Genomic DNA, 25,524 nt, shown 5'->3' with positions numbered 1-25,524 from the left:
TGCAACAGTCCTGAGTTCAATTTCCAGTACTACCAAAAAAAAAAAAGATCAGAAAAACAATGGAATGAAATTAGCAAAACAACACAGAATATAAATGAGAAATTCAGTGAAGGGATAGAGATTTTGCAAATGACCTAAACAGAAATCTTGAAAGGAAAAAGCTCAATAAGACAAATGAGATATTGTTTCAAAAGGCTCAATAACAGATTAGATCAAGCAAAACAACGAATATCTAAGCTTGTAATAGAAATCTTTTGAAATATCCCAGCAGCAGCAGGAGGGAGAGGAAGTGGAGGGGGAGGAGGGATTAGAGCATTTACGACGATGGGACATCAGTAAATGAACAGACATCCACATCTTTGTAATACCCGAAGTCAATAAGAGAAAAGTTAAAAGTATAGACAACATGTTTAATAAAATAATAGCAGAAAACTTCCTTAACCTTGCAAAATACCTAGAGATCATGTAAAAAAACAAAAAAAAACCCTTATAGAACCCCAAATAGATGTGAGAAGCTCTACACCATGGCATACAGTAGTCAAAATGTCAAAAGTGCAAGACAAAGAATTTTAAGCTCTGCAAAAACACTAAGTCACATTTAATGGCAACCCATTAAGAGTAGATTTTTGAGCAGAAATATTACATGCCAAGAAGGAATGGAATGATGCATTCTATGTCCCAAAAGAAAATAATAGCTGTCCAAGTTTAATATACTTAGCAAGGCTATCCTTCAAAAATGGAGAAATAAGTAGCTCTAAAATAAAGAAAAACTCCATTGGGCATGGTAGCACACACCTGTGATCCCAGCACTTGGGAGGCTGAGGCAAGAAGACCACTGTGAGTTTGAAGCCAGCCTGGGCTACATAGTGAGTTCAAAGGCGGCCTGAACTAAATGGTGAGACCCTGTCTCAAAAAGCAAAACAACAACAAAAACAAAAAATGAGAAAATTCTTGACCACCAGACCAGGCTTACGAAAGATGCTTAAAAGGAGTCTTACATACAGAAATCCAAGAGAGAGAACTACCATAATGACATCATATGAAAATATGAATTCCCTTAAAAGAGTAAATAGACAAAAGAAAAATAAAAAGAATCAACCATTATCAATGCAGCAAATCATCAAGCCATGAAGATGAACAAGAAAGGAAGAAAAAAAAAACAATATTCAAAGCAGCAGGAAGAAATCAACAAAAGGCCAGGAATAAGTCTGTACTATTTAATAATAACCTAAAATGTAAACGAACTAAATTCTCCAATTAAAGATACAGATTGGCCGAATAAATTAAAAAACAAGACCAAACAATATGCTACCTATAAGAAACTTAAGACATAAACAGACTGAAAATTAAATTATGTTGCAAGTGTTGGTGCTCGCTATGGTTTAGATACAAGTGTTGCCCCAAAGTCCATGGGCAAGAGGCTGGGTCCCCTGGCAGGAACTGTGGACCCTAGGAGGAGCAGGGCTATGGGGTATTAGGTATTGGGGACGGTGGGACCTCAACTTCCCTTTCTCTTTTGCTTCCTCGCCATAAGGAGAGCACTTTGGTCTCTGCCATTGCTACTTACCCTCTGCCACCAGAGGCCTGGAAGCAATGAGTCTGCCTGATCCTGCACTGGAACCTCTACACCATGAGCCAAAAGAAACCTTTTCCCTTGGTAAGTGAATCATCCCAGGTAACTTGTTTTATTGATGGAAAGCTAATACAGGGTACAAAAAAAAGACACCCCAAGGTGTGGTGTGCTGTTTTGGCCCCCTGAACATGAACTAAAGGAAACTAAAAAAGCACCCCAGACCCAAGGTGGCTGTGACCACCTCCTCCAATCCAAGGGCAGGCAGGGCAAACTTTCTCTGGGGTTCCCTTGTCTACCTAAATTTTAGATCAAATCTGAAAAACAGAACACAATTATCTTTAGTACTCTCACTGAAATTTCACTAACCTAGGAAGAGTAAAGTCACATCACAGAGGAAGATGCTGGAAATCAAATAGCACATGTAGCGATCAGAGAGCTTTGTCCTAGGCTCTGACTGCCCCTGGGCCCAAACAGCTCCTCTAAAATCACTCACTGTTCCTCTAAATTGCTCCATCCTCCAGTTTCTTGTCCTTTATGAAATGAGGATTCAAGCTTCAAGCATCCAGCCCTTCTTTGAGTTTCAGATTTTGGCTCCTGTGCACATTAATTTGTTATTTCTTTTCCTATTAATCTGTTTGTTGTCAGTTTACTTCAGCAGATTGGTTGACTGACCCTTTGCAGGGAAAGTTTAACTTCCTATAGCAGCTGTGCCATCAGAACGTACTCTTGCACAAAATCTGAACTTCAAACCTCAGTTGTTAACAATATAATCCTTTACTACACATGATAAAGCTCCTTGTGTTGATAATGAAGCTAAACTATATTTTTTTCAGGCTGGTGGTGGTGGCGCATGCCTGTAATCCCAGCACTCAGAAGGCTGAGGGAGGAAGATCATTGTGAGTTCCAGGCCAGCCTAGGCTACATAGTGAGTTCAAGGCTAGCCTGAACTACATAGTGAGACCCGGTCTCAAAAAACAAAACAAAACAAAAAATGTTTTTCTTTATTCCTATTTTCATCATGTTTTATATCTGGCAATGGAAGTACTTTTTCACCATAATTTTTACAAAAATGGGACATTTTCCATGTATTTTTTTTTTCTTTATAGACTTTAATAGTATTTTGTCAAAGCTCAAAAATGACCAATTGGGGGCCAGGCATGTAGTGTTACAGAAATCTTGGGAAGAAATACACAGAGACACGGAATTCGGATAAAATAATAAAATTTCTTCTCGCAAGCAGACGGGAATGCCAGAAACCAGTCTGGTCAATATCCGTGCCCTTTGTTCAGCATTTCCCTTTTTATATCCTTTTTAGCCATTATCTCATCCCTAATGGTCTTTGATATGTAAATACAATTCCAGTTCTTATTTACAAGTCACAGACACAAGATAGGCCATATACATTGTAAATTCACCCTGCCATGGTAACTTTGTTAGGTTAATGAAGTTACTGGTTAGAGTCAGATAATCTTCACCTTAAACAAGGAGTTACAGGAAAAGCAAATTTTAAAAGAACACATTACTTATTTTGCTTCTACAACTACCTTAATATTCAATCTATTAAGTTATCTAAAACTTTTCCGTATCAGTAGCTCAGTGGTGCAGTGCCTGCCTGGCCAGGGTGAAGCCCCAAGTTCAATTCCCGGTACAAAAAAAATTATCAATTGGAATTTTGAGTTGCACTGTTTATAGATTTATAATGATCTATAATACATAACGTTTACACCACAAGATCACCTCTCACTCTAGCCAGCAATGTCCTACTTTCTCTGCCCCCGAATATTCTGGTTTCATCAAAGTCCATCCTAAGTCCATCAGCTTCCTTCCTGGTCCTCATTTCTCCCCTACAACCCTTCCCTTCAGTGTGCCCTAAGGATATTTTTACTTTAATCAGCAGCCAAGTCCTCCTTGTCCTCTGGGACTTAGCTAATCACCATCCCATCAGACAGGCCTTCTCCAACCACTCCATCTAAAGAGGCAACTGCCCGATTGTGCACATTGCAGTTGTTACTATCTGAAATCTGCTATTTTTTCTTATTTTTGCCGGTTTCTCTTAAACTGGATGTAAATAATGACGGTAGGAAAATTATTTGTTGTGTCTCCTGGAGCCAGAGCAGTGACTCCTATAGAAAGACAGGCATCCAACAAATAGTTGTTGAGTAAAGAAAAAAGAAAAAGGTCCAGGGCCAGGGATTTAGCTCAGTGGTTCTGACACCTGCTGTGCAAGGACAAGGACCTGAGTTCAATCCCTGGTACCAAAAAAAAAAAAAGAACAAGATCCAAGGAAAACCACTGATCAAGTGAATGTGTCAAAGGGTGGAGGTAGCTGAATGATAAGGAGCTTGGACTCTAGGAGTTTACATCAGCTATTTCCATGGAGTTTTAATTTGTCTGCAGTGATGCAAAGAAATCCCCAAATATCTAAGATATTTCATGGATCCATACCTCTCCCACTGACCAGAATAACTTCCTTTCCTTATCAAACTTCCGTGGCTACATCAAAAGATTCAGGCCATATAATGTTATCGTACCAGAGAAGACTATTTGTTCACTTGTTTTTCTTCTATATTAGTTTTACCTTTAGTAAAAATTTAGTCTTCAGGCATAGTATCTCTCATTGCACATATCATTCAGTAACCATTACCCTTCCCCACAAGACTGTGATCATATTTAATTCCTTACAGGAGGGACTTAGTAAATGTCTGACAAATAACAAGTTTCTATTATGTATAATTATATAAAATACATAATTTTAATGTTAAGTCCTGTATCTGTTTAAAGTATCTTATTTGCTTTTTTTTTTTTTTGAGACAAGGTCTCGCTATGTTGCTTAGGTTGGCCTTGAACTCACTATGGAGTCCAGGCTGGCTTTGAACTCCTGGTCATCACCTTCCTGGCTCAGCCACCCAAGTACTGGACTATAGACATGTGCCACCACACTTGGCTGTTTAGAGTATCTTAGAGACTACTTGTAACTTGAACTTTGAAGTAATTCAAAGCCAGGTTCGATAGTACATGACTGTAAACCCAGCACTCAGTAAGCTGAGGTAGGAGGACTGCCAGAGTCTGAGCCTAGCCTACAGAGAGTTCAAGGTCAACCTGAGCTACATAGGAAGACCCTGTTTCAAAAAAAAAAAAGCTACAGTGATAAACAGAATTGTATTGGCACCAAAACAGACCTGAGGATCAATGGAAGAGATTAGAAGATGCAGAAACAACTCCAAACAAACTGAGCCACCTTATCTTTGACAAAGGGGCCAAACACTTCCTGGAAGAAGGATAGCCTCTTTAATAAGTGGTGCTGAAAAAACTGGCTTTCCACAAGCCAAAGAATAAAACTAGAACCGTATCTCTCAGCAGACACTAAACTAAAATAAAAATGGAACAGAGATCTAAATATTAAAACAAAAACACTAAATCTCCTGGAAGATAGAATGGGTAGAACTCTTGAGGACATAGGTACAGGCAAAGACTTTCATGAACAAAAGCCCCATCACTCAGGAAATATCATGAAGAATCAACAAATGGGATCTCATCTTATTAAAAAGTGCTTTGCACAGCAAAAGAAACCACAAACAGATGAGACCACCCACAGAGGGGGAAAAATTTTTGCCAGCTGTTCCTCAAAGGACTAATATCCAGAATATGTAAAGAACTCAAAAAAAATCAGACCCCCCCCAAATTTAAAGATCCAATCCAAAAATGGCTATCTGAAATGAACAGACACTTCTCAAAAAAAGAAGTAGAAATGGCAAACAAATATATGAAAAAATGTTCAACATCACTGGTCATTTGAGAAATGCAAATTAAAACAACACGGGGACAACCCACAATGTGGGAAAAAATTTTCACCTGCTGTTCCTCAGACAAAGGTAAACTATCTAGAATCTATAAAGAATTTAAAAAAATCAGACCTCCCAAATTTAAAGACCGAATCCAAATATGGGCATCTAAAATGAAAAGACATTTCTCAAAAAAGTAGAAATAGCAAGTAACATATGGGAAAATGTTCAACATCACTGGTCATTCGAGAGATGCAGATGAAAACAACAGAATGGCTGCTATCATGAAATCAACCAATAACAAATGCTGGCGAGGCTGTAGGGGAAAAGGAACCCTCCTCCACTGCTGGTGGGAGTGTAGACTGGTGCAACCACTATGGAAATCAGTATGGAGATACCTTAAAGAACTAGGACTGGAAGTCCCATTTGACCCAGCTATTTCCCTACTGGGTATCTTCCTCAAAGAATTAAAAGAATCATACCACACTGATATATGTGCACCCATGTTCATAGCAGCACAATTTGTAATAGCTAAAACTTGGAAACAGCCCAATTGCCCATCAACTGGAGACTGGATAAAGAAAATGTGGGGTTTTTTAATAAAATGGAGTACTACTCAGCCATAAAAATGGAAATTAGAAACATTTATAGCTAAATGGATGCACATTGAGGTGATACTCTTAAGTGAAATAAGTAAGAGACACATGTAAATACTGAATAGTTTCTCTGGTGTGAGAAACTGAAAGTGTAAATAAAGACTAAAAGGTATAATAGATAATGTGAAACAGGAAGAAAAGGGGCAAAGGGGAAGGAAGTGGGAGGGGTAGGGGAAAGGAAACAAGGGAATAGAATATGAGAAAATGAAAAAATGGAAACAAAATCTTTGTAAATAAAGAGGAATGGAGGGGTTGAAGGGAGGGCAGGGGAATGGGGAAAAATAAGAACCAAGAGAGAAAACACCGAATCAGCCCGCTGCAGACAGGCAGGTCTGCGGACGTGGTCCGAGGTTGCCATCCGCGCTGAAAACACCGAATCAGTCTGTGCCCTGGCAGCAGTCCACTGGACCATCCCCCACTCCTTTGGCCTCTTCTCTGTATAGCCACCTGGTTCCACACTACAAAGATGCAGAGGACAACAGACCACCAGACCACTGTACTGCAGCTAATCAAGTTCTCAGCATTTAAAGAATTCCTGCCCAGAGGTAGGGGTTTCTGAGCCACCATCCCACTGCTCCTGGTCCAGAGGAAGGGGCTGCCCGGCCACCATCCCTCCCGCCTCTCCCAGCCCAGAGGAAGGGGCTTTCGGGCCACCATCCCTACCACTGCTCCCGGCCCCTGGCCCACCTCTCCCAGCTCAGAGGAGGTGAGCCGTGCAGATGCCAACAGCACCCCCCTCCTGACCCCCAGTCGAAATGAGAAAACACATAAATAAGTCTCAAAACCAGACTTGCAGATCATCTACAGCAACCCAAAGGGAAATGAGATGGAACGCTCTGATACTCAACCACCTGGACCCACTGAACTGGCAACAAAAGGGGATCTGGAAAAAATGAAGTCAGAAATAATTTCTCAGATAACATGAGAAATTGTGCTCCTAGTGCAAGACATGATTAATAAATCTACAGAGGAGCTGAGGAACATGATGGAATCCCAACATAGGAAACAAATGGAAACCATAAAACAGATGCAAATAGATTTCTAGGAGATGAAAAATTCCATTGAAAGTCTACACAGCAGAATGAGCCAATGTGAGGACAGAATTTCAGATACAGAAGATAAGATTTCAATTAATGACCAGGAAAGAAAAATTGTTTCAAAATTATAAGGGAACATGAGAAATCAATCCAGTAGCTGCTAGGTGATGCAAAGAAGAATAACATAAGACTGATTGGAGCCAATGAAGAAACAGGAGAGAGTACAGATGACACAAAAAAACTCTTTGCAGAAGTAATGGCAGAAAACTTCCCAAGAAGGGGAAAAGAACTTGACATACAGATAAGTGAGGCATATAGGACTCCAAATAGCCTTGATCAAAAAAAATCTACACATAGGCATATAATTGTTCAGATTCCAGAAACTCAACAGAAGAACAAAGTTCTACAAGCAGTAAGAGAAAAGAAACAAGTCACATACAAAGGAAAGCCCATCAGAATCACAGCAGACTTCTCAACACAAACCATCAAGGCAAGAAGAGCTTGGAGTGACATATTCCAAGCCCTAAACAGCCTCCAACCCACATTGATGTACCCTGCAAAACTAGCTTTCAAAATTGATGGAGAAATAAGATACTTTCATGACAAAGAGCACCTTAGGAACTTTGTGAATACCAAACCAGCACTCCAAAGAATTTTACACACTATCCTAGAAACAGACATTGAGGATCACAACCGCAGGAAGCAAAGCAGAATGAAGCCATCTGGCATGACAAGAAATTAACTGTAAAGGGGGAGAACCCAACAAAACGAAAAAGTCATGGCAATGATAAGTCAATACATTTCAGTTATAACCATCAATGTTAATGGTCTCAATTCACCAATCAAAAGAAACAGACTGGCAGAATGGGTCAAGAAGCAAAATCTAACAATATGCTGCATACAAGAAACACACTTAATTCAAAAGGAAACTCAGACTGAAAGTTAAAGGTTGGAAAACAATACTCCAATGCAACGGGAACCAAAAAAAAAGCAGGAGTAGCGATCCTCTTGGCAGATCAAGTAGATTTCAAACCAACACTGATTAAGAGAGATGAAGAAGGACACTACATCCTTGTAAAGGGAACAATCCAACAAGAAGAGATGACAATCATAAATATCTATGCACCAAACACTAGTGCACCCAACTATATAAAACAAATGCCAATGGACATGAAAAGTCATATATGCACTAATACAATTGTAGTGGGGGACCTCAACACCCCACTGTCACAAATAGATAGATCAACTAGACTAAAAATAAGTAATGAAATACTAGAACTCAATCAAACTCTTGAACAAATGAACTTAACAGATGTTTACAGAGTCTTCCACCTCACAAAATCAGAATACACATTCTTCTCAGCTGCACATGGGTCATTCTCCAAAATAGACCACATACTCACACATAGAACATGTTTAAGTAAATACAAAGGAATTGAAGTTATCCCCTGTATATTATCAGACCATAGTGAGATGAAATTGGAGATCCATAGCAAAAGAAACCGGGAAAATTTCATAAACATGTGGAAATTGAACAACACAATACTGAATAACCAATGGGTCATAGAGGAAATTATAGAAGAAATCACACAGTTCCTTCAATTAAATGACAATGACAATACAACATATCGGAATATATGGGACACAATGAAAGCAGTCTTACGAGGGAAATTCATAGCAGTGAATAATCATACTAGGAAAACAGAACGAGCCCAATTAAACAACCTGATGCTGAACCTCAAGCTTCTGCAAAAAGAAGAGCAGGACAACCCCAGAGCTCATACAAGGGAGGAAATTATAAAGATCAGAGGAGAAATCAATGCAATGGAGACTAAGAGAATGATACAAAAAAATCAATTAAGCCAAGGGGCTGGGGATTTAGCTCAGTGGTTTTGCCACCTGCTGTGCAAGTGCAAGGACCCCAGTTTGATCTCCAGTACCAAAAAAAAAAAAAAAAAAAAAAAAAAATGAAGCCAAGAGTTGGTTCTTCAAAAGAATCAACAAAATTGACAAACCCTTAGCCAAGCTTATCAGAAAAAGGAAAGAAAAGGCCCAAATCCATGCAATTAGGAATGAAAAGGGTGAAATTACAACAGACCCAGAAGAAATGCAGAGGATCATCAATACCTACTTCCAGAACCTATACGCCAATAAGATTGACAACACAGAAGAAATGGACAGATTCCTAGATATGTATGAATTACCAAAGTTGAATGAAGAAGACCTAAAAATTCTAAACAACCCAATATCAACCAATGAAATTGAAAATGTAATTAAAAACTTAACAACTAAGAAAAGCCCAGGCCCTGATGGCTTCACTGCTGAATTCTACAAGACATTTAGAGAGGAACTACTGCCACTACTGTTGAAACTCTTCAATGAAATTGAAAGGAAAGCAATACTCCCAAATTCATTCCTGGAAGTAAGCATCACCTTGATCCCCAAAGCAGAGAAAGACCCAACTGAAAAAGAGAACTATAGGCCAATCTCACTAATGAACACAGATGCAAAAATCCTTAATAAGATAATGCCAAACAGAATGCAGAAGATCATCAAGAAGATCATACACCCGGATCAAGTGGGATTCATCCCAGGGATGCAGGGATGGTTCAACATACACAAATCAATCAATGTAATATACTATATCAATAGAGCCAAGGACAAAAATCATATGATTATCTCCATAGATGCAGAAAAAGCATTTGACAAAATCCAACACACATTTATGATAAAAACCCTACAAAAAATTGGAATAGATGGTCTCTACCTCAATCTGATAAAAGCCATCTATGAAAAAACCAACAGCCAATATCATACTAAATGGTCAAAAACTGAAATCCTTCACACTAAAATCAGGAACAAGACAAGGATGTCCACTATCACCACTCTTGTTCAATACACTTTTGGAAACATTAGCCATGGCAATTAGACGAGAAAGAAATAAGAGGAATAAAGATAGGAAATGAAGAAGTCAAACTGTCATTATCTGCAGATGACATGGTACTCTATATAGAAGTATAGAAGAACTCCACCAAAAGTCTTCTAGACTTAATACCCAAATTCAGTAGAGTAGCTGGATACAAGGTCAACACACAAAAATCAATAGCTTTCCTCTACATGAAAAATACACTCACTGAGAGAGAAATAGGGCAAACAATTCCTTTCACAATAGCATCCAAAAAACTGAAATACCTAGGAATCAACCTAATGAAAGAAATCAAAGACCTCTTCTCTGAAAACTATGGCACTCTGAAAAGAGAGATTGAAAATGATATCAGAAAATGGGCAGACTTCCCCTGTTCCTGGGTAGGAAGGATTAATATAGTGAAAATGGCCATACTTCCAAAACTGCTATATAGATTTAATGCAATTCCAATTGAGATCCCAGCAGCATACTTCATAGACCTCGAGAAAACAATCCAAAAACTCATTTGTAACAAGAAGAGACCCAGAATAGCAAAAGCAATTCTAGGTAACAGAGACATGGCAGGGGGTATCACAATCCCCAACCTGCAACTATACTACAAAGCTACTGTGATAAAACCAGCATGGTACTGGCAAAGAAACAGACTTGAGGATCAGTGGAACAGATTAGAAGATGCAGAAACAATGTCAGACACACTCAGCCATCTTATCTTTGATAAAGGAGCCAAACACCCTCACTGGACAAAAGATAGCCTCTTTAATAAATGGTGCTGGAAAAATTTGGCTTCAACTTGCCAAAGATTAAAACTAGACCTGTATCTCTCACCATGCACTAAACTAAAACTGAAATGGATTAAAGATCTAAATATTAAAATAGAAACGCTGAACCAGTTGGAACAGAGGTTAGGTAAAACTCTTGAAGACATCAGTGTAGCAAAAGATTTTATGAACAAAACCTTAGTTGCCCGTGAACTAGCAAAAACAATCAACAAGTGGGATCTCTTCTTATTAAAAAGCTTCTGCACAGCAAGAGAAACCACCAGCAGTGTGAAGAGACAACCCACAATGTGGGAAAAAATCTTCACCTGCTCTTCCTCAGACAAAGGTCTACTATCTCGAATCTATAAAGAACTTAAAAAGATCAGACCTCCCAAATTTAAAGACCCAATCTGAAAATGGGCATCTGAAATGAACAGACATTTCTCTGACAAGGAAGTAGAAATAGCAAATAAATACATGAAAAAATGTTCAACATCACTGGTCGTTCGAGAGATGCAAATCAAAACAACACTGAGATTCCACCTCACACCAGAAAGAATGGCTGCTATCATGAAATCAACCAATAACAAATGCTGGTGGGGTTGTGGGGAAAGAGGAACCCTGCTCCACTGCTGGTGGGAGTGTAGACTGGTGCAAACACTGTGGAAATCAGTATGGAGATACCTCCAAGAACTAGGACTGGAAGTCCCATTTGACCCCGCTATTCCACTGCTAGGGATCTCCCCCACAGAATTAAAAGAATCATACCACAGTGATATATGTGCACCCATGTTCATAGCGGCACAGTTTGTGATAGCTAAAACTTGGAAACAGCCCAAATGCCCATCAACTGGAGACTGGATAAAGAAAATGTGCTTTTTTTTTTATTAAATGGAGTACTACTCAGCCATAAAAAATGAGAAACTAGAGACATTTATTTATAGCAAAATGGATGCACATTGAGGGGATACTCTTAAGTGAAATAAATAGGACACACATGTATAAATACCAAATAGTTTCTCTGGTGTGAGAAACTGAAAGTGTAAATAAGGACTAAATGTATAATAGGTAATGTGAAATAGGAAGAAAAGGGGCAAAGGGGAAGGAAGTGGGAGGGCTAGGGGAAAGGAAAGCAGGGTATGGAACTAATATGAGAAAATGGAAAAATAGGAACAAAATCTTTGTAAATAGGGAGAAATGGGAGGGCTGGGCAAGGGTGAAAAATATGAACTAAGAGAGATTATGTAAAGACGCAAATTTCCAACGATGAATGTCATTATATTGTATACCTAAAATGTACCAATGATTAGAATGAATAATCGATAATGTAAAATAGGAAGAAAAGGTCCAAAGGGATAGGGGTAGTGGGAAGGGGAGGGGAAAGGAAAGAAGGGAAAGGAAAAATGCTGAGAAATGGAAAAAATGGAAATAAAGTCTTTGTAAATAAGGAAGGATGGAGGGGGTGAAGGGAGGGCTAGGAATGGGGAAAAAATAAGAACCAAGATGCATCATGTAAAGGTACAAGTTCCCAGTGAGAAATGTAATTGTGTTGTATACCTAAAATGTACCAATAAAAGAATTTTAAAAAAATTTTTAAAACTTAAAAAAAGAACCTAGGAATGGGCTAGGAATAAGGAAAAAATAAAAACCAAGATGCATCATGTAAAGGTGCAAATTTCCAATGATGAATGTCATTATATTGTATACCTAAAATGTACCAATAAAATGAATAAAAAAACAACACTGAGATTCTATCTCATTCTAGAAAGGATGGCTATTATCAAGAAATCAACCAATAACAAATGCTGGTGGGGCTGCAGGGAAAAAGAAACCCTTTTCCACTGTTCGTGGGAATGTAGACTGGTGCAACCACTGTGAAAATCCATGTGATTTCTCAAAAAACTAAAACTAGAGGTTCCATTTGAGTCAGCTATTCATCTTCTGCTTATCTTCCCAAAAGAATTAAAAGCATCATACCACACCAATATATGCAAACCCATGTTTATAGCGCCACAGTTTATAATAGCTAAATCTTGGAAATAGCCCAAATGTCCATCAACCAAAGGATGGATAAAGAAAATGTGTAGGTTTTTTTATACAAAGGAATACTACTCAGCCACAAAGGATAAACTTGAGACATTTGTAGCTAAATGAATGCACCTTGAGACCATACTCTTAAGTGAAATAAATCAGACACACAAGTTTAAATATCGCCTTGTTTCTCTGGTGTGAGAAACCAAAAGTGTAAATAAGGACCAAAATGTCCAATAGATATCGAGAAATAGGAAGAAAATGTTCAGATGAGAAGAGGAACAAGGTAGGGGGAGGGGAAAGGAAGGAAGGGAAAGAAAAAAGAATAGAAGGAAAAATGAAACAAAGCTTTTGTAAATAAAGAAGGGAAAAGAGGTGGGAGGGGAGAGATGGGGAAAAAAAAGAATCAAGCTATATCACATATAAGTACAAATTCCCTATGATGAATGTGATCATTATGCATATCTAAAATGTACCAATAAGATTAATTTAAAAAAATAAAGTCAGGTAAATGAAAAAAAAGCTCAAAACCAATATTCATGCCATGCCCCTTAGGGCAATAAAATATTTCTGAAATTATCATTATAAACATTATGACAAATGTGCTGCACTTAAACTGGGCACTTCCAAATATTTAGTGTATTACTTGGGAAGACAAAACCTACAATAGTACTGTTAGTGCATATTTAAATGAACTGAGATATGGTTTTGAGAGCCCTCTAGTGGCTGAATTCTTAATAGAACTATGAAAAAAGAAAAATAGGCTGTATTATCTAAACCATTACATTTTTAAAGTAACAAAGTATTAAATATTTGGCACTTGTGATTATTTTACAAAGAAAACTAACCCAGGTATCTTGAGCCGTAAATTACTGCATTATTGTACCATATTTGCCTTATACTCTCCAACATCATTATAAAGATGAGAAATGTAGTATTTATAAACTATTAAAAATTATGAAGGCAAACAAAAAATTTAAAAGCCGAAGAATTTCTTCTAATAAAATCAAAACATATGATCTGTCTACTACTCTTACAGGTAATCCCTAATTTACACACTCAAAAGTTGAATTTCATGAGTATATCAGCTTTTAAAATGCTGACTACATTTTGCCCCATATGAAGAGTGTTATGCATGCATTAGGGTTACAATCATTCCCACATGCTGGGAATCTTACAGGAATGCAAACCCAGCAATAAATGTGGCTGTGAACATAGGGATCCAACTTCAACCTGAGGAACACACTTCCCTGAGGCTGCTGCAGTAGGAAAGAGTCTGCATGTCACCAAGTACAATGCCAGGATGGGGCAGAGAGGGGAGGGGCCCAAGAGGCCCTGGGGGCAAGCCTGAAGATTCCCACTACAGGGAAAAGGTCTCCAGAACACCCCACTGTAATGGGAAATATCTCAAGTCCAGTATCTTTAAATCAGAGGACAATTTTGATGGGCATAGTAGTGGTTGGATTCCCTGACATGGTGGCTGGTCTTAACTAGGTTGCTTACAACAAATCAGACTCAAGTCAGGGCTGCTTTTCATCACTTAATCATCCATTCATTCATTTATTCTTTCATTGAATAAACAATCACCGAGCCTTGTCATTTAACATGCCCTTTGCTAGGTACAGTGAACATGAAGTCAAATTCATAGCCAGGCATGGTGGCACAAGCCTGTGATTGCATCACTCTTGAAGGATGAGGCAGGAGGATAAGTTAAGAGCCCAGGAGGTGCAACTTAGCAACGTAGGGAGACCCTATCTCAAAGTAAAAAATAAAGTGTTGGGATGTAGCTCGGTGTGAAGGCCCTGGATTCAATCCACAGTACCATAAGAGAAAAAGAAACTCACACCCATAAAATCCTAAGTTTAAGGAAAGAATTCTGATGTCATTAAACAGAATGATAAGAGCATAGTGGGGATCTATCTAATGGGGAGAAGTCTGTGGTTGTGAAATTTAAAGCAAGTCTGAAAAGACAAGCAGAAGTGAGGGCAATGGAATCTCAGAGAGGAGAGCAAAATTGTTGAGCATAACAGCAGAGGCTTAGTACAAACTTTTCCCTTTTTATACCAAAACAGGAAATCTGCTGTTTCATTTCCTATAAGGAAGATCTATGCTCAATACTTATTTATTGAAAGGCAAATGATACAGAAGTGCAGAGAATAAAATCACTGAAATATACCACCATTCAAACTTACACATGGCCTCTCCCCCGAGACAGGAGATCAGGGCATGGCAAGACTGGCTGGAGAAGTAGGTGTGACCTGTTAATTACAAAATACCAGGACACATGCACAGAACAGATCCTGAACAGGTGTGCACACAGACTTCTTTCAGCAGGTTGTTGATAGGATAGCCTAGACTTGATGTCAGTCTGATGAGTGATACAAAAAGAATAGTCCACATTGAGTTTTTGCCACTGTGTTCTCTTGCATGGTGGCCCATGCTGTAGGGTATACTTTTCCTAATTTTACTTGGCCAAAACTTTGCTACTGTTTGTGCCTGTCTTGACCAGTTCTTTGCTCAGGACAGAAAGAGCCTAGAAGCCACCTCCAGAAGGAGACTACAGCACCCCAGAGCCCAGTAACATCCCCACGACTCAGACCACTGTTTATGTTTTTTCTTTTTCTGTGCATTCACAAATATTTCCCCCTTCACAAAAACAATCATATTGCAAATAGTTTGTAACTTTAAAATATCTTAATAGATCCTAGGCATGCATCTTTCCATATAAAAGCATATAAAGTCCATATCATTTTGAACAGCTACCAGTATTTGGATATTTCACAATGACTCAGTGGACCATATCAATGAACATCTTGGGTTTTTATTTTTTTTTTGGTACCGGGGATCAAACTCAGATCGTTGCACTTTCGAGGCAGGTGGCAGAACCACTGAGCTAAATCCCCAGCCCACGTCTTGGCTTTTTTTTGTGTGTACATGTGGTACTGGGGATCAAACCCATGGTCTTTGGTACTCCCCCAGCCTATTTTGAGCTAAATCTCCCGAAGTGACTAAGTTGGCCAGCCATGCTGGGATTGAACTTGAGCTCCTCCTGCCTCAGCCTATCACAAATCACAGGTACATTTGCATAATGACAAATAAGGACAATAAAAATTACGCTGCTAAGAACAGTATGAAAATGTCTGCTTTCCTCATGCTCAATTTAGTAAGAACTGATATAGTATTAATTCTAATTTTATTACTTACCTAGTTGAGTATTTTTTATTGGCAAGTACTTTTCTCAAATGCTCATGTCCTTTGCTTGATTTCAAATCAGGAGACTCATTTCATTTGTACAATTTTTTTTTTTTGGATTTAACACTGGTATGTTGAATTTTTTTCTTAGTCTATCATCTTTCATTTGTTTATAGTGAGGTATATTTACTAATGTAAATGTTGGAATCTAGTTAATCGTTTTCATTCATGGTTTTGGATGAAGCACTGAGAAGTGCAAGGCCTTCTTAGGAAAGGGTGGAGGGGGAGTTGAAATTGGAATTAGCACTGTAACTGGGATTAGCAGTGCAATTGGGATTAGCACTGGGATTGGGATTAGCATGGAGATTGGAATTAGCAGTGGTGTTAGGATTGGAATTAGCACTGGAATTGGGATCAATGCTGGAACTGAATTAGTGATGGGACTGGATCAACAATGGAAGTGGCTCAGCTATGGAATCGGGAGTACTGCCAATCAGAATCATTTTGATCACACCTTTCTGAACAAACATTGATGGCATTTTTTTGGACAAAAAAGTCCTCTAAAAAGTCTTTTATTATGGTCTTTTCATGGCTACCTTGATGTTCTCAACTGATTCAAGATGTTAACGGCAATTTCTGCTAACTAAAAACATTAGTGTGTCTGCAACCACCTTATTAACTGGACCTGATACTGTGCATATTCTGGCTTGCGCCCCAAGTGGTCACACTGACCAGAGAAGGTAAACACTGTAAATCAATTCAGGCATGGAGCCTCAAATATTATATCTAAAGATGACAAGTTTTTAGAAGAATACAATTGTTTTGAGAAAACAAGTTATTACTTTATAAAATCTTTTCTTACAAAACCAAAAGCTGATAAAAGATAATCCTTCAGTTTATAAAATTATTTACTGTAAATTTGTATTCAATGGCATGTTCCCTTATGTTTGAAACAGAATATATCAAAGGTACATGGCTTCAAGGCTTTCCAAGAGTACACCTAATATAAACATGAGCAATTGCTGTGCAGGAGAAAAGTGGGAGGGAGGAAAAGGAGGAGGGGGAACAAGAAGAGGGAGAGGAGGAATTAAGTTAAAAATTGAGGCACTGGCAAGAAAGTGACTTTCTGACAATTTCTAGCCATTTCAGAGTCCTGAGAACGCTTTCATGGAATCCAGTGACACTCACTGCATGAAGACAAAACGTATACATTTAAACGTGTCCTACCATTTGTACCTCAGAATCAACTTGCTCGTCAACTTTTATTTCTCCCTCCTGAATGAAGACAGACCCTCTCTCTTGTGGTTTGGAGTCTTCCTGGGCCTCCTGGCTGGCTGCTTCTGTTGTGCTCTTAGTTTCACTCTTGAAAAGCTCAGATGCTGCGGAAGTGTGCTGTGGAGACGGTGCGGGAGCAGCTTGCGGTGGAGTCACGTGGTCGTAGTGAGTGTGGAGGAGGCGGAGAGCGATGTCACTCGTCGCTAATATCCTTGGAATTTCAAATCCAGTTTGAGTGTCAGAGAATCTCACACTTTTGTACCTGTTGATAATTCATTTTGACAAAATGGATTAGGAAGCTCTAGGTGTATTTCAAATTTATCCTTAAGCAATGTTTTCCTCGATTTTAATTTCACTCCAGTTTTGAGTCCCAACCATACCAGTATTGTTTGGAGCTTTTGGACGCAGCTGCTGGTGTTAATCCTCAAAACTCTTGGATCCATAACCCCACACTGTTCTCTGCCTCAGCAGCTGCTTCTGTCTCCTTCACATGGCCTCTTCCTAACCACCTCTTTTTTTTTTTTTTTTTTTTTTGGTACCGCCTCTTAATACTGATATGACTCACGGCTCCCTCACAGGCCCTCTGCTCTTCAATCCTTACACACACACACACTGCATAGTATCATATCTGTGGCCTCAAGTGCTCCTTATATTATCAGTGGTACTTAACCTGAGTTTTATTTTTCCTGGAGAGGGACAGGAGGGAGAGCTATCTATATGTGTGAAGATAGATCTAATTATTGGTTGTTCAGAAGACTTGGACTTATAAAAAATTAAGAACCTTGGTTCATTGTGGATGACTTCCAAATTCGGCCAGTTGTACTTCAACTCAAGTCCAGCAATGGATTTAGTTCTCCTACAACACCCACCTGCCCCATCATCAAAATAAAACCAAACTTGTCCAGCCTCCACCATTCCAATGTAGTAAAAGACACCACCTAATTCACTTCTAGCTTGGACAGTATAGATCAGCTTAATTTTTGTTTCTTTAAAACTGTACAAATTACCTTCACTCTTATATTGAACATTTTATAACAAAAGGGTTTACACAGTCTCTGGTTCAAGTACAGGATTGCAGTAAAAGGAACCTGAGAAATATTTTGTTCCTCCCTTTTACTAAATGTAAAAAATGAAGTTCATATTTTTCCTATGTCCTATTAGTCTTTTTAGAGCTGGGACCAGAACACCTTAGCCTCCTAACTTGTTTTCTGATAATTGTCCCCTGGAATTCACTGCCGTACTAACTCAATTAATTTGAAATGTTTAACATCAAGCTGCAACCAAGTGATTGGGAAATTATCATTATGATCATTCTTCAGGAAGATGTTTCTTGCAAACAATTGTGGAAACATCACATAAATCTCTAAGACAATGTAAAAATCTATTATTTTTGATAGCTCACACAGATATAATTTTTTTTAAATTTTAGACTGCCACGTAGACCACTTTTACTTTTAGGGGATACCAAGAGGTTAATGTGGGTGGAGAATGGACCTGTTATTTGTAGTAGATACCATGCTATAACTTTTACATGTATTCATGTTTAATCTTCAAACCATTCCTATTAAGTCAAATAATGTAATCATGACTTTACTGGTGATATACTGATGCTCAGCAAGGCTAAATAACTTGCCTAAAGTAAATGGCAGGTCTGTAATTCAAACCCCAGTTGGCTAACTACCCAACGGAGGTTTTCCATGTACACCATGCTGTTATGCAATAGGCATAGTCCTGCCAAAGATGGTGTGACCCTAATGTCACACCTACAGGGAAAGTATCACCCACTGCATACCTTGGGTTCTTCTTGAGGTTTGCCCACACATACAGGGTAACATTTTCATCTTGAATGATTTTTTCCATATTTCCAGTGTCCAGATCTGCCAAAGTACTCGCTTGCTGTAAGAGAAAAAAAGGAAAACATTACAAAGAACCAAAATTATACTTCACAGGCAAGTTATTTCATCACTTATGTAATGGATTCCTTTCATTAACAGAATAACCTGGGTAAAAAGTCTCAAAGTGACAGACTTTAAAAAATTATCTAAAGCATGCAAACATATTTACTAAATTAAATGTGCCTCTCTTTCTACTCAGTTGGCTTTAAGGTGTTTAATGATTAAATTTGCTCCTACAGGGTTGGGGTGTATAGATCAGTGGTAGAGCACTGGTCTACACGTAGTATAGACCAGTAGTATGCACACAGCCCTAGGTTTGATCTCCAGCTCTGCTGTGTTAGTCTCCTTTCCATTGCTGGAACAAAATGCCTGACACACAAAACTTAAAGGCAAAAGGTTCATGGTTTCAGAGATTTCAACCCATGGCCTGCTGGGTTCAAATGGCAGAGGAAAAGATACTCAACTCATGGCATCTGGGAGTAGCACAGCAGGTTGAAAGAATCAGAGAAAGAAGCCAGAGGCCAGATATAGTTCCCCTGTGACCTGCACAGACACACCCAGAAATACGCTTTACTAATCTAAGTGTCTCTTAGGCCAATCAGTTTGATGATCAAGATTCACCATCATAACCGCCACCATCACAACAAAGTCACTCCTATATCCCCATGTAGAAGCTGTACATTACTATTATATTACCTTTTCAATTTTTATATCAGAATCATCACATCAGAATCTTCTTCCTCCAACCCATTTTCCCCTTCTTGTTTTGGAGTATCACTATAGATTCATGGATTTTTATTTATTTGACATTATAGTTTATTATAGTCATTTTTTCTAATATTCAAATTGTTCCAAATTTGGCCATGGAGACCTCTTTTAAGCCACTCTGTGTAGACTCCATTCATGTGAGCCTCTGCTTGCTACCTAGCACAATAAGATAATCCAGCCTCATCTTTTCTTTGTTCTGCTCCAGACTTGGAATAAGCCATTAACTTTATCCGAACTAGACCCAGTTCCTTTCTTTATTCATCCAATGTGTGGTTCTGGGGATCAAATCCAAGGTTTCTCTCACTCTAGGCAAGAACCACTGAGTGACAACCTGATTTTTTTTTTATGCAGTAAAATCTGGCTCATCTTATTTCTACTTTATGTTACAATATATAAATGGAGATCAGAAAAACACTGTCTTTTCTCTTGAGTACTACTCCTTGTATTTCTTACTCTCTGCCCTACAATACACATAGTAGTTGTAAATTCACAATATGAATAATACTGATAAGAAGTTGGTAAAAGATAATTAGTATAAGCTTCTTTGTAGTACTTTTCAAAATTAGAAAATAGTCTACTCAGGTGATACGAAGGACTGTTCTAGAACAAAAGAATGTGAGAGACAAGACAGTGAAAACAGTGTATGAGGATAGACTGGATATTAGAATTATGACATTAATTTTCTTACGTATAATGATACCTGGGTCTTACTAGTGTTGAGATATTCATTGGCAAAATACAGTATCAACAACTTTCAAGTAGTACCAGGAATAAAGATATAGATATGGTAATTAAAACATCAAAAACTTATTGATTTTTATATATCAGTATTATCTCAGTAAAGCTAAAAATTTATTAAGTCCAGATGGAGAGTATATGGATCATGGTATATTCTTTTAATCTCATGTTCAACTAAAGTACTCTTCAAATGTTAGAGAAAAAAGAATACTATATCAGGGAAATGTAACCTTATGTCAAATGATTTATGCAGTGACTAATATTGTTCTTGTGAACTTATTTTTATAGTGAACTTAGTAAACCTTGAAAAATATATGAAAAATGACTAGCTACATTAAAAATGTTTTCTTTAAAAATATTAACAGCTACAGTGATAAAAAAAAAACAGCATGATATTAGTCAAAAAAACAGACTTGAATATTAATGGAATAGAGTAGAAGAGGCAGAAATAACTCCAAGTACACTCAGCTACTTTACAATTGGCAGAGGGGCCAAACATGTTTACTGGAAGAAAGCCTCTTTATTTTTTTAAATTTTGTTTGTTTGTTTATTTATTCATTTCTTTTTTGGTACTGGGGATTGAACTTGGGACCTTGTGCTTGTGAGGCAGGCAGTAGAACCACTGAGCTAAATCCCTGGCCCCAGAAAGCCTCTTTAATAAATGGTGCTGGGAAAACTGGCTTTTGACACACTAAAGATTGAACCTAGACCTGTATCTCCCACCATGCACTAAGCTAAAATTGAAATGGATCAAAGATCTAAATGTTAAGACAATCTGCTGGGAGACACAATAGGTAAAACCCTTGAAGACACTGATGTAGACAAACACTTTATAAATAAAACCTTATTGCACAGGAAATATTACAAAGAATCAACAACTGGGATCACATTAAATTAAAAAGCTTTTGCACAGCAAAGGAAACCACCAACAGAGTGAAAAGACGCCCCACAGAATGGGAAAAAAAATTTTGCCAGCTACTCCTTAGAGCTGTGGTGGTTAACCTATGGCACGTGTGTGCCACAGCAGGCTGTTATCACTGAAAGCTCTTAAAAGGATCGCCATCACTTCCTCAGACAGAGGACTAACATCTAGAATATATAAAGAACTCAAAGAAATGAGATCCCTCAAATTTAAAGACCCAATCCAAAAATGGGCATCTGAAGTGAAGAGATACTTCTAGTACATAAATAAAAAACATAAAAAATGCTCAAAATTGCTGGCTATTTGAGAAATGCAAATTAAAACACTGAGATTCCACTTCGCTCCAGAAAGAATGGTTATCATCAATAAATCAACCAATAACAAACACTGCTGAGGCTGTGGGGGAAAAAGGAAGCACTCTCCATTGTTGGTGGGACTATAAATTGGTAAAACCACTATAGAAAGCAGTATGGCGATTCCTCAAAACCCTAAAACTAGAGCTTCCATTTGACCCAGCTATTCCTCTTCTAGGTATCTTCCCAAAAGAGTTAGTCTTTACACCACAGTGATACATGCATACCCATGTTTATAGCAGCACAATTTATAATAGCTAAATCTTGCAAACAATCCATATGCCCATCAAGATGAATGGATAAAGAAAGTGTGATATTTACATACAATGCAGTACTATTCTGCCATAAAGGATAACTTGAGACATTTTTAGGCAAATGGATGCATCTCAAGACCATAATTTTAAGTGAAATAAATCAGATGCACAAATTTAAATATCACATTGTTTCTCTTGTGTGATAAACCCAAAATTTAAATAAGGAGCAAAAGGGAGGACAGATATTGGGCAATAAGAACTTATTCAAATGGGAAGGGGTACAAAAAGAGGGAGTGGAAGGGATTTTTAAAAAAAGAATTGGAGGGAAAAATGGAAACAGAGCTCTGTATATGGGGAAAGAAGGGCTGATGGGAGGGGAGGGGAATGGCGAAAAAAAGAATTAAGATATATTATGTACAGGTACAAATTCCCCATGATGTGATCATTATGCATGGCAAACGCACTAATAAAAAATAATTTTAAAATATTAATAGTTGCTAGATCTGCACCAATACATGTACTTTAATTGTTTTACTAACTTTATAACAATATTGGATTATTCCATTATAAAGAGTGTAACATTTTAATGCTTATAAAAGGAACATAAGAAAAATATCACACATACTCTGAGCAGTATTTCCGTGGCTATGTTAAACTTAAGATGAAGGAGCTCCTGAAGCTGTGAAATTGATCCTTCATATTGTATTATGTTTTTGTCTCTCAAATCACGTGGCGCAGTTTCCAATAACATTAATTTCAATTTCTCAATTAACTGTAACATAAAAGGAAATTTACATCAATTCATTGACAAATAGTCAAAAAAGTGAAAAATGGGGTGTTCATTCATTTTTGAATTGAGGAACATCTTAGTAAAACATGCAAAAATCCTTTTCTGTATTTATTTTGTAACTTAAGATCATAGAGAAATAAAATATTTCCTCCTAAAACTCTTTTACAATATTCTTCCCTCTGTATAACAGAGCTTCTATTAACAAGTTGATGAGTCACTACTTGTCATTACTTAAGGCTGTAAAACAATAGGGATGTGTCAGTCCATTTTATGTTGCTAAAGCAGAATACCTGAGGCTGGGTACTTTATGAAACAAAGAAGTTCATTTAGTTCATTGTTCTAGGGGTTCAGGAGCACAGCACCAGCATCTACCCAGATCTGGTAATGGCCTCACAACAGTGGGAATGTATACAAGGGTGGTGTGTGCAGAAAAGGGATTCAGAGTCTTCACAAAGTTGGAATAAGCATGGTCCATCTAGGATCTCGGAGGGGGAACTATTGCCAAGTCACAGCATTTATTCATGGACGAAATAAATCTTAAAACCTATTGACTACATCAAATCAGGCAACACATGGAATGTGTTGGACATTTTGGAGCCATAACATCTTAGAGCAACACGGAGAAGTTAACAATAGCAGCAGTGACATGAAGCATAAAATTTTTGTGGGTGGAGCAAAAAGCACTAGAGGTTAATAGGAACAGGAACAGTGAATTCCTTCTAGTATCTATATCATGTATGTGTGTTGAAATGTGGGCTTCTATGGTTGTGATCCTAATATGTGACTTAAGTAACATATTTGGCTTCTGTCCCAGATTCCAGAACAGAAATTCTAAAATCCTTGGCGTGACAGCGGTGAGGCAAACTATTTTTTCTAATAAGCTGTATTTAACCATATTGGAGTTTAAACTAGTGTAGCAACTCTTGGAGAATGCGGGCTGGAAACCAGGTAATTACAGGGAAAATTTCAACTCTACTCCTTAGCCTTAAGGGAGGGGAGGCTGGAGATCAATTTACCAATGGTGCATGACTTAATCAGTTATGCCTACATAATGAAGTCTCCATAAAACCCCTGAACAGCCGGGTCAGGGAGCTTTTGGGTTGGTGAACACATTGAGCTACTGAGAGGAAGGCATAGAGAGAGAGGGCATGGCACCTCCACAACTCTTCCCACACACCTTGCCCTCTGTATTTCATCTAGCTGTTGATTTGTGCCACATTTAATATTCTTCATAATAAGCTGCTAGACCTAAGTAAACATTTGCCTATGTTTTGTGAACCATTATAGCAAGTTACCTCATCTGATGAGGGAGCTGTGGGGAGACTAACTGGTTGCTTGAAGTATAGGTGACAACCTGGAACTTGTGATGGAAAGGGGCATAGTCTTGTGGGACTGAGTCCCTCTCAACTGTGAGGTCTGTGCTAACTCTGGGTCACTTCAGCACTGGGTTATAGGTCACCTAGTTAGTATCCTATCTGGGGCTGTGGGAAAGCCCCAAATATTTGTTGTCAGAAGTACTGCAAGGATTAAAAAAAAAGTCTCTCTTGTTTTTGGAATGTGAGGATTCATATCTTTCAGTTTGGAAAATTTTCGGCCATTGTCTCTTTGAATATTATCTCTACTATTTAAATTTTCTTCTAGTATTTCTCCTTGTACTTCTAGTCCTTATTCCATCATACGTGTCTGTTAACCACTCTTTCACATTTTCTACCTCTGTCTCTGTGCTGTGTCCTGGTAAATTCTACCAATCCAACTTTGGATTCACCTGTGGTCAAGAATTCTCAGCCAATACCTTTGTTTCCTCTTTTCTAAGGTGAAGATGAACCAAACACATTTTCTTATTTTTTGCTTCAATTACATAAAGAAATGTCTTGTATTTGTGTTATGTTGATAAGGTGGCAAGAGACTGTTATAAAATGAAAAGTTAAAAAAAATTACCAAGTCTCTCTCTATAATCAAGGATTCAGAAGCAGTAGTGTTACAAATTGACAAATCATAATTAAATTTTTGTTTTTGGAGTTAATGTAAGACTCTTTGTAATTTAGTTTATGTTACTGGACACTTGAATACTTACCTGTAGCACTAGTTTGCTCTTCTCAATCACTATCTCAAAAGTTTCATTTGTTTCCTCTTTCCACAAGCTAATGAAAGTATTCATTTCTTGGGGTACAGAAGGATCAGGACTCCCATCACACTGAATGTAGTGTTTCCACTGTGGAATACAAATGTGTAAAGCTTCACACTCATAATCTTTTTAAAAGTCTGCTTTCTCAGAACTCAGTTTTCCCAATTTAGACAAAAACTTTTGATGACATAAGCCAGTGACTTAATGTAAGCCAAATAGTAACTGACTAAATAAAAATAACCAGACTTTTTCACATAAATTTCCAATCTTCAAGCTGCAGACAAATAAAAGTTCTATTTATTATCATATTTTTGTTTTTAAAACATTTGAGTTGGTTTTTACTTTTTTTATTATAGAGCTTATCTGTAAAGCCAACATTTGAGCTAATTTCTATTTTTAAAATTGTTACTATTTAGGGCCAGGGATCTAGCTCAGTGGTGCTGCTGCCT

The 25,524-nt window shown here is 37.9% G+C and overlaps 1 protein-coding gene across 12 annotated transcripts in view; it reads right to left on the bottom strand.

The window, feature by feature from the left end:
• The window catches only part of Dnai7 (dynein axonemal intermediate chain 7), a 77,717-nt gene that overhangs the window by 22,022 nt on the left and 30,171 nt on the right, over nucleotides 1-25,524 (bottom strand). For 9 of the 12 annotated variants that reach the window (XM_021259084.2, XM_021259083.2, XM_087213987.1 and 6 more), the window contains 4 exons: nucleotides 25,025-25,162; nucleotides 22,786-22,932; nucleotides 19,023-19,126; nucleotides 17,183-17,492 (listed from right to left, as the gene is read on the bottom strand). In XM_021259084.2, coding sequence (XP_021114743.2) covers nucleotides 17,183-17,492; nucleotides 19,023-19,126; nucleotides 22,786-22,932; nucleotides 25,025-25,162 — 699 coding nt within the window. The remainder of the gene's footprint in view (nucleotides 1-17,182; nucleotides 17,493-19,022; nucleotides 19,127-22,785; nucleotides 22,933-25,024; nucleotides 25,163-25,524) is intronic. The other 3 variants (XM_021259082.2, XM_087213988.1, XM_087213990.1) reach the window with 1 other exon arrangement.

This window comes from Heterocephalus glaber, unplaced genomic scaffold (genome assembly GCF_053883595.1).
Source record: "Heterocephalus glaber isolate CG9 unplaced genomic scaffold, H.glaber_assembly_v1.0 deba00001444, whole genome shotgun sequence".
Classification (NCBI taxonomy): domain Eukaryota; kingdom Metazoa; phylum Chordata; class Mammalia; order Rodentia; family Bathyergidae; genus Heterocephalus; species Heterocephalus glaber.
This window is presented reverse-complemented; position numbering and strand designations above follow the sequence as displayed.